We start from the raw sequence: 15068 nt of genomic DNA on the forward strand, positions 1-15068 counted from the left end.
GTTGGGAGGCCGCAGGGAAAAAGACCTTTAGGGAGGCCGAGACGTAGATGGGAAGATAATATTAAAATGGATTTGAGGGAGGTGGGATATGATGATAGAGAATGGATTAATTTTGCTCAGGATAGGGACCAATGGCGGGCTTATGTGAGGGCGGCAATGAACCACCGGGTTCCTTAAAAGCCAGTAAGTAAGTAAGTAAGTAAGTAAGTAAGTAAGTAAGTAAGTATGTATGTATGTATGTAAGTAAGTAAGTAGTATTTCAAGGAATTGATCTCGTAAATGTAACTATGGCAACTGTTCATCACTTACTATTTTGTTGTTCAGCCGGTACTTGTACTCTATCAAATCATTTTCCATCCTTTCCAACTCTCTTTCTTTAAACTGTAACAAGAAAATTATTTCAGCGGAAGATCAGCGTGGTGATAGTTTGAGTAGAATCACAAAATTCATCAAGGCAAAGTGACAATTATTATAATGATGATCCTGATGATTATGCAGTGTTAAAAGCACCAACACCAAATCCACATCTACTCATTGAATGAATAGAGCTCAGGATTGCCTCTAATAATTGTAACCATGGTAACAGCTCATCACTTACTTCTTCCTCCTGTAGCCACAACTTTTTCTCCTCCTCGTGTTCCTGTGTCAGCTGCTGGATTTTTTCGTCCTGTAACTGCAACAAAGGCGGGTTCAGTGTAGCTGTCACTCAGCTAGGTTCCAGTTTGACAGAAATAAGAGTCTGATTATGAACTAATAGAGAATAACACTCACAAAAAATAACTGAAGATAAAACTACTATGAAATGAGTGTGACCTGTATTCAAAATGTATCTTGGGTGCACTTTGAACTTTTGAAAGCATGGATGAAACATCGATACCTTCCTATACCACATGCATAAGGGAAAAAAGTACTTATATTTTTGAAAACAAACAACATTTTAACACGCCACTCTGTAAAAGAAGAGAGACACGATGTGAGCATTACCAAAGTTATATAGGCCTACTTATTAGGTAACAGTTCCGTATAGTGCACAACACTGCATACTGAGTAATTAGCAAAGCAACATCTTTAGCACGACTCGTGGCTTGTGGGCCATCCAAAACACTGACCTTCATCCGTTTGAGAGCGAGTCCTTGTATGATGCCTACTATTATAAATAAGAAGCAGTTAACGGGTATATCAGTCATAATAACGTCATAAAATAACATAAAAATCTACGAAGTTATTAAAATATCATCACTTGGTCCAGGGCGCATCGGACATTGGTGCAAGATTAATTACTTTAATGAATTTCTTAGTTCCAATTGTATTTAAATGATTAGAATGCGACCATTTTTGTCCAAGGAGCAAGAATAGGCCTAAATGTTTTAAAATATTTTTAAATGCTATTGTATTTAGATAATTGAAATGGGGTGATTTGGTCCAGGGAGCATCCGATTTTAGTGCAAGAATAATTCGTCTAATGTATTCCTAAATTAATCTTGAATACATTCTTTAATAAATCATTCCAAGCCAATTTAACATAGGCCTATAGCGTGGATTGTGCACGAAGGAATTTTTGGAGTAGTTCCATTGCCCATCTATGTTCATGTTAATCAAACCAATGAACATTTTCATGATATATAAATATTATTTTAAGAAATACAGGAAACAATATACTTATATAAGTAATAAAAAAAATGTAGACCAGCTTTATGGAATAATTGACACTTAATAATTAATTACGTGTATATTAGTAAATTTACTTCATCTCTCACGTTCATTCGAACAAGAAATAACGCAATTCGAATCAGGCGTCAGTCCCGTGTGTGGTGTGGGAGGATTTCCAAGATTCAATGGCTACAGATATGGTCTTGCCTTCTCTTCAGCTTCCAGGTCACTCAGTTTCTGAATGGAATATATTCTGCGTAAAAAATGTCAAAAGAAACCTTAACCACTGCTCAAAAAATAATCGTGATTAATTTACGTTCCTCTAACTGTAACTATGGTAACTACAGACAACTGACGATCTCTTACCTTTTCTAATTGTTTGTACACTTTTATGAGTTCTTCCTGTTTGTTTAGCAGTTGCTTCTCCTTCGTGTTCACAACTCCCACCCCCTCAGATTCCTTGTTCTTCCCCGCTCCTTTGTCCTCCTTCCCTGTTCCCAAGTCGATTGAGGATATCCCGTCCTGCACCTCAGTGAGGTTCTTCACCTCCTCAACGAGTGGCAGGACTTCCTCCTCCAGGGTCTTGACTAGATCCTTCAGCTCAGGAATTGATATTGAGTGTGCCATCCTGCACAGCCCAAACAAAAAATACGTCTCCATAACAACCATTAATTATCTTTAAATATAATTTGTATTCACTTGTGACCTTGCAGTGAAACGTAACCCTAGTTCATATTGGCTTCAGGCTGCAATGAATGTGCAAAGAATGAGGGGGATTGTGGCTGTGAAGGACGCAGCTTCCTGGCAAGAGCTTCCCTTTGCTTCAGCTGTGTACAACTTGTTCTCAGGCTGTGACAGAAGTTATTGTACTCATCTGCATGCCTAGATACTTCAGCCTGTTAGTTTCAGGATATCATGGTGACATGGCTAGGTTAGCTTCCTTCCCATGCATAGGTGGGTAGCCACAAACAGATCTAAATTCTTATTCAGCAGACTTATATTTAATGATGTTTATTGACTACCTTACAAATACTGAACAATTTTCCTTACGTTCGGAGCAGAGATGCCCTACTGTTACCTCACAAACATAACATTGCCCTACAAAACGTTTTAATGACGGCATTGACAACTCATCGTCAAATAAATATGCTAGATGACTAAAAAAAAACTATTCCGTTAAGTTATGCTTTCCTGCAGATCAATTTAAAACTTTTATAAAAATTGAAAAGAATACGAAATGCATTATTGCATATCGATTTTAAATAATATTTATGTTAGAAAAATAGGGTGAACAACTTCTGATCATAAAAATATGGGAGAATTGATCACGATTAATTTCGAGCAATTTTTTGTGATGTGAATTCACGATTCGTTGATGAAATCGTTTATATTAAATAACATAAAACTATATATTTAATTATCACCTCTGATTAAGGATCTGACTGATATGTAGGCTGCATCTATTATCAGGCAGTACATCCCACTTGACGATATGTGTCAGAGGAAGAACAATTGTTTGTATACATCTAAAATCTGATTAATGTAATATATAGCTAATCAGCGATGTATGTAATGGAGAGGGAAAGGAACTGGCCAACCTAACCAATTATCTCCTGGCTTAGTTGACACATGGGTGATGCCTCATGGTGTCACATATGAGGTGCCAACTTGTCTATTTAATTATTATATGCTACAAATATGACTTAGGCCTCAAAATTGAGTACAACAATATTTAAAATATGCCCGTTCCTTAGCATCAAGTAATTTGTATTTTATAAAATAGTTTTGTACAATTTTCACTCTATCACTTATCTAAGTGTGAAAGCAGAAATAAAATTCTGTTACATCAATTAAAATATTATATATTATATTATAAAGTGTCGGATTAAAACAATCAGATAAAATAAGCAATCAAGTGAGTAAGGCTACAATAGGAATAATTATTTGTTGTATCAAATATAGCAATTTGTATGGCAGTGTTTAAAAATTAAAATTGTTTAAAATAGACTGGAGGCTCAGATAGCATATGCCGGTGAAATGTGTCCGGGGTCCAACACCGAAAGTTACCCAGCATTTGCTCATATTGGGTTGAGAGAAAACCCCGGAAAAAACCTCAACCAGGTAACTTGCCCCGACAGGGAATCGAACCCGGACCACTTGGTTTCGCGGCTAGACGCGCTAACCGTTACTCCACAGGTGTGGACAACACTATGTACGATGCTATGACTCATAACCACTCTTTGCTTTAAAATAAGCATGCATGGTTTAAATTACTTATATGTCTTATCACTGTACTACTTTCACAGTATGTTCAATTGTATTTGTCAGCTTACTATATCACCTGAAGATGACTTACATGAAAAGTCGAAAATATTCGTGATACACAATAAAATATTTTATACTCGACCATGCCGAAATATAGTAATTATATACACCTAGTAGTAGCCCTTTAATGCACCTCATTAAAGTACACCTATTCATTATAATTCAGTTGTTCAGCCAATGAGAAATCACCATTGTACCATTATAAAACCGCAAGTATCGATTATTCTCGGATATGCAATCGAAAGACAATTAGCGAAAAGTCACGGAGGCAGGAAATCCAATACTGTCGCAGAAGGTTATGTTCTGTTACTATAATAATTAGCGTTAATTGTAAATAATATTCAAATAAATTCAATTTGTCATCTCGTTTTTCAATTCTAAATCAATTTCCAGGTTATATCAAGCCTAATCTTCATGTTATTCTCTAGATTATATCAAGGTCAATGACATTCGTGCCTCGGAAAAATCAATACTTTCGCGTCTGCGCACATCTCACAATTCAGGTCAGTTCCGCTCCTCACTTACATTACCATAACATGAATACTTATGAATAATTTCAAGTTAGAAATATGGTCGAGCATAAAAAGTCGTATGAAACTTGCCTATAATGGTAATTCAGACGCTCGTATGAAAATTATGAAACTCGCTTGCGCTCGTTTCATAAACAAACATACTCGCGTCTTAATTACTACCATTATAGACTCGTTGCATAACAGAATTTTATTTCTGCTTTCACACTTAGATAAGTGATAGACTGAAAATTGTACAAAACTATTTTATATTACAATTTGAACTTATCTGAATTTCCAACATGACATTTAAATTTAATTTCTGTTTGTCAACACGATGCCGCAAAACATTTAATTTCTTATCTTGCTATGCAAACTGAAAAAAGAATTCTTTACAGACAGGACTACTTGCATGCAGTTACACTAAATAGGCCTAGTACACGCAGTGGTTACCAAAAAAGAGCTGAGGGGTTGCGAAGTGATTTACAAAATGAAACAAAAAACGTCTTACTAACATACATTTAGAAACATAAACACTAAATACAAAACTCTGAACATAAAAATAAAAATAGAAATAAATGTATTCCAGTCGTTATGAATTAAAAAGTAATTAATGTTATAAATGTGGGCTATCTGCTCTTGAGAAAATATCTTCTCAACTCTGAATTCTATATTCACAAACTGTTACCATTTTCAATTTCTTACTTTTGTTTTGATGGCAATCATAGACTAGGAACCTACTTGTGTAAGTACGAACTTACAAATGCTATAAAAATTAAGAACTTCTTTTGCAAACTCGAGGTAATCTTCCATTCCCTTGGAGCTAAAATTAGTCTATGCTGTACGAAAAAAAAAATGAAATAAAAAATACAATTCAAAATTACATCACTAAGTATATATTTTAATAAAGTCTTCTTTTTTAGAATTACAACCAGTTAAGCACAACTAACTAAAAACGGATTCAGTATCCATCTCTGACTTATAATTGTTTTGGGTTTCTTTAGGAAAATATTCAATAAGGTATTGCTGAAAATTGTGTAAACTTTATTGCATGTCCGCGAAAAATATTCGTCATATTGTGTATTGTATTGTAATTTTATTGTGTATTGTTTATATTGTGAATACCACTGCCACCGGGTGCTTGCCCACTTGCAGTGTAAATAAATACATAAATATCATTCGGAAGCACGTAAATAAGTTCTTTAATATACTGGAATGAATCAAGCTCCTTTTTATCAAGTGATGTCGACCAGAAATCAAGTTTCCTTATTAATATGTCTAACAGCCTGATCTTGCACGCTACTATTCAAAGTGCTCAAGTGTTCAAAAATATATCAGCGAGGACGGACAGTCTGAGAAGCCAAAGACAATCAAATTGGAGAATAGGTTTGCATGTACCTATTCCGACTCCTTATCTTGCAGTTACCGGTACATTGGAAGTTGGGTGGTGTGTGCTTTGGTTTTGAGTAAAAACTATCTTTTTTTTTTCGATTTTATAGGGATTTGCACATTTGAATTGAGTATGTGTATGGTAATGGATGGTCGCACAAACATTTGTGTTATCCAAAAGTGGTCCTCGTCTCGAAAATGTTTGTGAACCACTTCATTACAAGACCACCGGAACAGAACTGAGTTTGTGTTCAAATATAACGATAAGCCGAAAACACTGAAGGAGCGGCCAGAGAGAGAAGAGAGCGAATGTTTGTTGAGTCTCCAGCGCTATTATCTCTGACTGCGTAACACACAGAGAACACCGTGCTGTTTGCATTCAAACGATACGGCAATATTGAATTTTGAAAGCATTCATGACAAGAAATTTTCTATTAAATGGTTTCATATGAGCTCCATTTTCGTATGACAAAGAGACAAATATTTAACAAAAAAAGAAAAAGCTAGATTCTTGCCAGACAGTTACGTAGAATATGCCATATGTCAGACTATCAACATTTCTTCAATATTTATGGCCAAGCGTCACTCTAAATATGCTAAATTTAAACTTGAAATGGCTAAGTTGGCTTAATAGTCCTCCAGCAGCCCAGCCTCTGACACATTTCCCTGTACACAGAGGCAATGTTGGAGGGGGTTCCTTCTCTGCACACCGGGTTCGACTCCGAGGCAGACCGGCTATTAACACGCAACAGATGGCTGATACAGTGCGCCGCTTAGCATCTAACTTCCGTGACGTCATTGTTTAACTGCTCGAAAGGCGGGAGTGTAGAGTATTTGGAGGAATAAATGTTATTTTATGAAGAAATTTTAGTCCACAGCTCAGTGTTTCCATGGTAACTGAAACTAAAAGGAAAATACTTGCATTCTCGGAACTGAAATATTTTGTTTCCGAAGTATGCTGCTTAAAAACTGAGAGTGGCTTTGTGACTTAGTGCTTATATTTTTGGAGCTGAAATATGCTATGCTTCAAGATCGAGAATGGCTTTAATTTTTGTTTAAATACCATTGCAGATGCGATCCTTGCTGATAGGCATGTTTTACGTTCATTGAAAGTTCAACAAAACATTGAGAATTTTTTACGTGAAAAGAAGATCCAAAAATCAAACTAGTGACTTTGACAGTTCTGTAATCTGCATTCAAGATTTCATTGCAATTTCTAGTAAAGCGACAGCAGTTTGTTATGGCTAATCACTAGCTAATTTAGTGCAAATGGTTTCAATATTTTACTTGAAACTGTGAAATGTGCGTAATTTTAAATTCAGAACATCTATCAATATAGAAGCTGGTTATAGTTGCACTTCAACAATGTTTAAGACTTCACTGGCTCAGGTAGCAAAAAAATTGGCCACCCCTGTTTATCTATCCATCTGCACTGCGATTATGACGTGTTGCTCCATCTACCGGCTCTCTCACATCTTCTTAGGCAAATTAATTTTACAAATTATTTCCTTCCTAAGTTCAGCGACCTCAAAGCAATCAAGAAACACGACCGACAACTGAATGCTGGACACGTTATTCTTCTGCTTCAATAACGCATTTCTCAACTCAAAACTATAACAACCGCACATACCAAATTAACATAAGTTAGGTATAGCCAACGAAAGACAGTGCAGGTTTGCCAACACTGCCAGTATGAATGATGTATCATAATGTGAGACGTATCATATAGACATACGACCTTCATACTGACATAGAAATCCTGAATTATGGAAGTGCAGAGTTCCTTATCAGTAGCCAGTACCACCGACGAAATGGGAGAAGCAGGAATTCCAGCCGCCATTCTTTATCAGTTCCACACTGTTGTTAGCCTATATCATTATGAAGAAGAAGAAGAAGCTATTGTTACACAGTCAGAACTTACCTTGTGAATTGAAAATGAAGTTATGTTAACACTGAGCGAAACGAATAACGGTGCTACCAGCAGTGACGGAGTTCTGGTCAATTCCGAACACAATCGTACACAGACTTTGTACACGGAGACAAAAGTGAAGAAGTTCGAACCAAAAACCACTTGGTTGAAAACGAGAATGAGTAGTGATGCAGCCCTGCTTCTGAGGAGTTATATAGTGCCTTATCTACCGGTTAACAAACAGCCAGATAAAGTTGTCAGACAGCTTACACAAGCAAGGAAGAGTAGATAATAACAAGTGGTGCTTGAAGACAGCCAATAGGAGGAAGGATTATGAATAAATAAAGTTGCAATGTAACGCTAAGATAACGCAATGACTTTAATCTTAAAATAAATATTAATAAGATATCGGTAGAGATAAATCACGTGACTTGTACCGCAAGTCAAGAGCTTGTTATCGTGTCCAGAGGTTGCACAACAATCCACTCACCGTGTGATAAAGGTTCTGGCTTTCGTAATTAATTAGTGCACGAAATCTCATTCCTATGAACACATTTTCCTTCTCTTCTATTAAATACATTAAAACTCAAAGAACGAATGACTTGGAATTATGTTTATTGCAGATATGGAGTCACAAGTCAACAACAACAATGGTCACAACCCACAACCGTAACTCATAGATACATACTCAAATCAGAGATATAACATTCCTTTCCTGTGAGGTGATTCATAAAAGTTCCCATAACTGATCTACACGCCTTTTTTTTTTTTTCATTTTTTTCTTATAATTAATATAACTTCATAGAGATATCTTAAAAGTATTTATTTCAGTCACTGACTTCACAGCATATGTTTAAGGTGCTATACCTTTACATTACATATTTAAAAGACGTATGAACGTTTTCGTTGGTCTACGCCAACATCATCAGATACGAAGTACATTTCAGCAATATCAGTGCTCTCTACATAATATTTACAAATACAAAACATATTTAGTGGCATGCAAAATGAGACATATTAAAAACCAACATTGCTGTGATACACGTTGACATTCTATATGACTGTCTTGATTGTCACTTACTTAAAATGCACGTATAGATTACAAAAAATATTGATTTACATATATATATATATATATATATATATATATATAAATGCAAGTCTTCACATATGAGATAATAAAATGACATGATTTAAAAAATAATAAAATATAAAACTAAGATAAAAAGTATTATGAATGTGAAGAGTTGCAAAATTACAGTAATTACATTTATTATATTCCTATTTCTGGTTTGTGTCACGTGATTATTTGAATATTTTTCAAGTTTATATGGTTTTATTATAAATGCCAATGTATTATACGCTGGGTTGTTTGATGTTCATTAATGATGTATATTTAATTTTGTCGATAATGATGTTCCTCCAATATGGCGATGTATTGTCGATCTCCAATACTGTAATTGTAATGAACGTGTGGTATGGTGCAAGTCAAGTATCAGAATTAATTAGTGTAGACGTGCCTTCTTAGATCTTCATAGAGATAGATCACATACATTTAGAAATCACTGCAGCTACACATGTAGGACTTCCGCAGAACGATTTTGAGTAAACAGAGTCTTAGACGATAAAAGATCACATGACGACAGAATTATTATTATTACTATTATTATTATATTATTATTATTATATTATTATTATTATTAAATCAATAATTAGTAAATAACTGATAATAGTCATCAAAAGATTTAAAAAAATGGAGATATAGCGTAGTCTAGTAATTATTTTCTCTTTCAAGGGAAGATGTGGGCTTATATATTGAGGCACGTAACATTTGCTGATAAATAATAGTAATAATAATAATAATAATACATGTTATGCCTGTGTATTCAGGGTAATGCTCTGTAATGTCGCCTCTATATACTACTACTAATTGAACCGTTCAGCAAAGCAACATATTACATTTTCTCCGACAGAACAGCGAATAAATTCCTCTTCCCATTCTGTACGAAACGTTCTCTTCCTGCTAGAGACAAGGGTTTGTAGAGCGACATGGTACCGACACTGCTTACATTCAGTACGTGAACGAGACAGCAACGTACAGGAAACTCCCCTTACCAGTGTGAATGTCTTGATTACACTACGTAATCACTATACCCAGTTTGGTCACCGCTGTTGTAGGGTCTATTGCTTGTAGTGTTAAGATGCGTTAAGTTTATATTCGCAGACGCCATTTCACTTAAATTTGTTTATTTTTTTTAAATAGAAATTAAAATTCTACGTTTATTTAGCTATTATATCAAATTTCATCGCAAGCTATAACGCACTTTAATTTTCGAGTGTCCTCAAACATTTGTTAATGTAATTCCAGATCCAAATTAAAGCCTGTTGAAACACGTGAAGCACACGGACAGCAAAGCTGAAATTCACATCGTAACTTAAGCTGAGATGCGAACTACGTTCTCTTGTTTATTACATCTATAAGTTGTAAATCAGGACTCACTTTAAATCAGTTTCTTACTTCAGTCGTAACACATCGTCCTCCACGGGTTTGCAAACTACTTGGTTTGTATGATTTAAAGATAAAGATATCTTCAATTGTGACTCACCGCATCGAACACAGGACCCAACCGCACATGTCTCGCGTCGCCACTCACCTAAACAGAGGTCAGCTTCCAACCACCACAGACAGAGAGCGGTTGTGTGTTGGACACAGTTCAGCCAATCAGAATGCACCTACACTAAGATTTTTTTTCTTTTGGACTTGTTTACTAAATGTAGCTACAAAGTACAGTCTTAGACAAAAATAAACACACTTTGATATACTGTAATTCAGAATTAGTGTACGTTCGCTCGGAGAAAAACCAGGGGGTGGGGGCAGAAAGCAGAAGGCCACACAAGTTACCGCTGTTTCCTTCGTCCCGCGCAGAGGTAAACACCACATAGTTGCCAGTTCTGTAACGACTTGGAGAGCACGTAGTTTGCATTATCTGTTTAGTTTTCTTAGTGTTCACTGAAATTAGTGAAATATGTGGCGACCATGGGAGTCTGTTGCAGAGAGTGAACAACATAGTGATGACAATCATTGTTACAAGAGGGCAGTCATTAGACAGACAAGCTGCACATATTATAAATGCAAGGAGAAGGCGAATGTGATTCACCAATAGCTAAAACTGTTAGCGCTACAGATGTTTGAAGATCATTAGTGAGGAAAATAATTTCTATCAATATAACCAAGTATAGCACTCCTAAAAAAAATCAGAATGCATTACAAACAGTTACGAAATTCAAGAAACTTGATGATTTCGGATGTGATATACTACGACGCACCATTATCAATGTTACAACAACCACACATTTCCTACATTGGACATCATTTTAAGTGCAGTGCAAGAAAAGACACAAGGCACAGATTGAAAATTGCTGTATGGATAAAAAAAAAACATATGACTCAACTGTTATAGGTTATACTATTATGATATTTGTGAAATTCACAATTTTTTTATGTTAACTGTAGCTATAGGAGAATAAAACTGTTATTATATGACTGAAATAAATATACTTTTTTCATATTTAGAAAATGGGTTGAGAGACCCAACCCGTGCAGTTACGTAACTTTTCATGACACTTTCACTGGGGGGTTAATAATAATAATAATAATAATAATAATAATAATAATAATAATAATAATAATAATAATAATAACAGGCTCACAAGAATGACAAATTTTATTAGTGAAAATAAACATGTTAGATGGTTCTTATATTATTTTACGACACTTATCAACAACTTAAGGTAATTTAGCGTCTGAATGAGATGAAGGTGATAATGCCGGTGAAATGAGTCCGGGGTCCAGCACCGAAAGTTACCCAGCATTTGCTCATATTTGGTTGAGGGAAATCCCCGGGGTTAACATTTAAAATAATGTTTCAAAATAGTCTACATCCGAAGTCTAATAGGACTAGCTATTTCCATAATTCGAATTTTTTCTATAAAACTTGTAGACCTACATGACAGAATTATGCCCCCTCCCACAGAATAAAATACATCTACACTACCGATAGGCCCCTAGGTCTATATCAAAGACATGACAGAATTCATAACTAAAATATAACAGTGCTTGTATGCGTGTCCAGTGATTTAATATGGAAACATCCTAAGCAAGGATGGCACTTTATGGCAAACACAAGACTTACTAGCCTACATGATAAAAATGATGGACGACATCTTGTAACAAATGGAAGAATAGAAATAGAAATATAACTACAAACTTTAGATAACATTTTAGGAACACTGGGTCACTGGCTGAAAAGAAACTGCCTACTGAAGGATGCATTGGAAGAAATAGTGAGCGGGAGAAAAGTTCGGAGCAGAAGAAGATATCAGATGACAGACGACATTAAGGTATATGGATCATATGCGGAGACTAAGAGGAAGGCAGAAAATAGGAAAGATTGGAGAATGCTGGGTTTGCAGTCAAAGAACTGCCCCTACACAGAAAACTATTACCTAAATGCCTGATTTTTTTTTGACAAATAATCTTTTGTCCTGGATCAGACTTGTGAATTTATTTGCCTCAGTACGTCCAGGGGTGTCAAGAACGCCTTACTGCGACGCCTGGTTCCCAGATATTGACGGTTAAGAAAACATTGGGGTCATAGTGCCCATTTTTGAGTAGCCCTAATGGGTGGTTGGAGCGCCAACCGTATTGGAGGCTTCATTATGAAGAAGGGACGCACAAAATATTGAGAATCCGTCGCTATTTCGTGATTTATTTAGATAAAATCTCTCAGATAAATATTGAAGGATATCCGAACATTTCCGGTGTCTTCGAAGCTAATCCACTGAGAGTTGAGGAGAACACTTGGTTTTATGGATAAGGATCAAGGACCCGTTATTTTTTGCGTCCATGCAGCTCCTTCTAGCGGGAGGTATTGCCGTTCAAGTGTTGGTGGAGGGAAAATGTAAAATCCTTGCCGGAGTTTGTGTGAATATCAACCTTTCTCGAGGATCGGAATTTTGTGAATTTCTTTGCCCAGAGTGCGTTTATATTGTCCACCGCTGTAAAGTAACAGTATGTGTGACAATGAAACTAGCAGGCACGAGTTCAAATCCAGTATGTGACAAGTTACCAGGTTGAGGTTCATTCCAGCATTTTCTTCAATCCGCTAAGAACAAACCATCCTTGATTTTATGAACCCTCCTATGTGGCAGTACAGAAAATAATTTTTGTGGAAGAAGAAAAAATTAACATGCCTACACTGATCCTTTCTGATGACATTTCTCTTCACCATATTCACCAACGTTTCCTACAAAATTATTTCATATTCTTATGTAGGCCCATTGATTTTTAATTAATTTTTCTTCTTCCTGAAAAATTATGTTGTGTTCTGTCACATATCAGGTTTGAAAAAATCCACGACGAAATGCTGGGTAACGTTCGGCGTGCATCTGGCTGGCATTATCACCTTCATCTCATTCAGACGCTAGGTAACCATAGCAATTGTAAACCGCCGTAAAATAAACCGATTAATATAGTCAACTACTGTTTTACAGCAGCTTTTAATAAGCTATATGTGTATTTTTTTTTTGTTAAACGCGATTTTTTCGAACTTTTTTTTTCAAATCAGTTTATATGCCCTTTTCCTCAACACATTATGCATATCTGCGTGAAATGTTTACCCCATAATTCAGTTAACACTTTCGTGTTGTAGATTCACCTTTGTTCAATTTTCTTATGCCCTAAATTATTAAACTTATTTAAAGAAAGAGTTCTAAAATAAAAAAATCATATTTTTCTAGTCAATATTTACAAACGTAAACAACTTTCCACTTAGGCCTACGAACGCCAATCCTTCAGGGAATTGTACGTTCATGGGGCTTTGGTTAAGTTTAGATTTAAACTTCACATGCCACCACATAATCATCCTGGCCACCATACCCTACTATCTCCTGGCTTATTTGCCTCATGAGTGATGCTTTATTGCTGTCACTCATGAGCTTCAAACTTCTCTTCGAACTGCTGACTGAACATAACTTACATAGGACAGAGATAACGTAACTCCGGCTTGCAAGGATACATCCTGCCTTCACCTGCGTAAGATGGATTATCTAACTTTAGGCGCCCTGAACTCCTCCGCTCTGAATGACGTTGGTACTAGATCAGGACGCGGGGCTGACTGTCAGACACATGAAAACGGTTTACGTAGCAACCAGGCCAGCCGTAAGGGGAATGCACGACTGAAGCATTTCTGTTCAGCAAAACAATTGCTCGTTTGATTATACACTGACAAACAAAAATGAATTTTTTTTTGTCTCAGAAAGAAAAATACGTGATTCTGGCAGTATTTTTAATTATGTTTGAGAATAAGATGCTTATGAAAAAATTTGGGGATAAGAGGGATGAAGTTACAGCAGAATAGAGAAAGGAATGCAAAGCAGAAATACATGCATTGTATTCTTCACACAAAATAATTAGGAGTATTAAATACAGACGTTATACATGGGCAGAGCATGTAGCAGGTAGCATTGCCTATGGATGAATCCAGAATTGCTTACAAGTTAGTGTGTTAGTGGGGGAAACTGAGCCTGGGGGAGAAAGAATTTTGGGGAGGACGAGACGTAGAAGGGACTATAATAATAAATTGGCGGGCTTATGTGACGTCTGCAATGAACCTCCGGGTTCTCTAAAATCCATTTGTAAGTAGGCTCTGTTTATGGTGCTTCTTATTCTATACAGAACCAGTTTCATAAATTTTTACCGGAATTCTTCCTACTGATTATCGGAAACTCAACGTCATGAAATTGCACAAGCAGCCCTTGAAAGTAAGTCGTCATCAGCAGCAACATGGTTTAGGCCTTACGACATGTTCCAGCCTCTTATCTGAACATCTTTCGTTGGCCTTCGTCTTCCTCTCTCCGCTTGTGGTCTTATGCAGACGTGGTACGCTACGACTGAAAATAAGGAAGCCACGACCACTGGAAGGGGCTGGTGGAAGGACGGTGTGTTGGGCTGTGCAGTGGCGGACTGTAGTCTGTAGGCTGTTCTGTTTATAAGTGTCTCTTAAACAATAAATAGCCTACGGCATGTTTGGTGTCCCAGTGGTTTTCATGTCTGACAAGTTTATCCGATCTCAAATATTGGACACCCCATACAATACAGGACACCTGACAACCTTACTTGTAACTCACATCAGGAACGACCTTAATCAGCTGCCAACAATAGTGGGCATTAAGGAGTTCTGTAGAAGCCATAAGCAAGTAACCGAACTCTTAAGTGAGATATCATA

At 36.3% G+C, this 15068-nt stretch overlaps 1 protein-coding gene across 4 annotated transcripts in view; it reads right to left on the bottom strand.

Moving 5' to 3' along the window:
- The window catches only part of LOC138712988 (uncharacterized), a 37834-nt gene extending 29584 nt beyond the window's left edge, over window positions 1–8250 (bottom strand). Inside the window, exons 1-4 of one of the 4 annotated variants that reach the window (XM_069844687.1) lie at window positions 7795–8250; window positions 2017–2278; window positions 599–673; window positions 310–381 (exon numbers count right to left, since the gene is read on the bottom strand). In XM_069844687.1, the coding sequence (XP_069700788.1) occupies window positions 310–381; window positions 599–673; window positions 2017–2277 (408 nt within the window). In that variant the 5' untranslated portion in view covers window position 2278; window positions 7795–8250. Of the gene's footprint in view, window positions 1–309; window positions 382–598; window positions 674–1745; window positions 1904–2016; window positions 2279–7794 lie in introns of those variants that run through there. The other 3 variants (XM_069844680.1, XM_069844673.1, XM_069844695.1) reach the window with 3 other exon arrangements.
- Between the last annotated feature and the right edge of the window lie 6818 nt (window positions 8251–15068).

The sequence above is a fragment of the Periplaneta americana genome, chromosome 2, assembly GCF_040183065.1.
Source record: "Periplaneta americana isolate PAMFEO1 chromosome 2, P.americana_PAMFEO1_priV1, whole genome shotgun sequence".
NCBI classification, from domain to species: Eukaryota; Metazoa; Arthropoda; class Insecta; order Blattodea; family Blattidae; genus Periplaneta; species Periplaneta americana.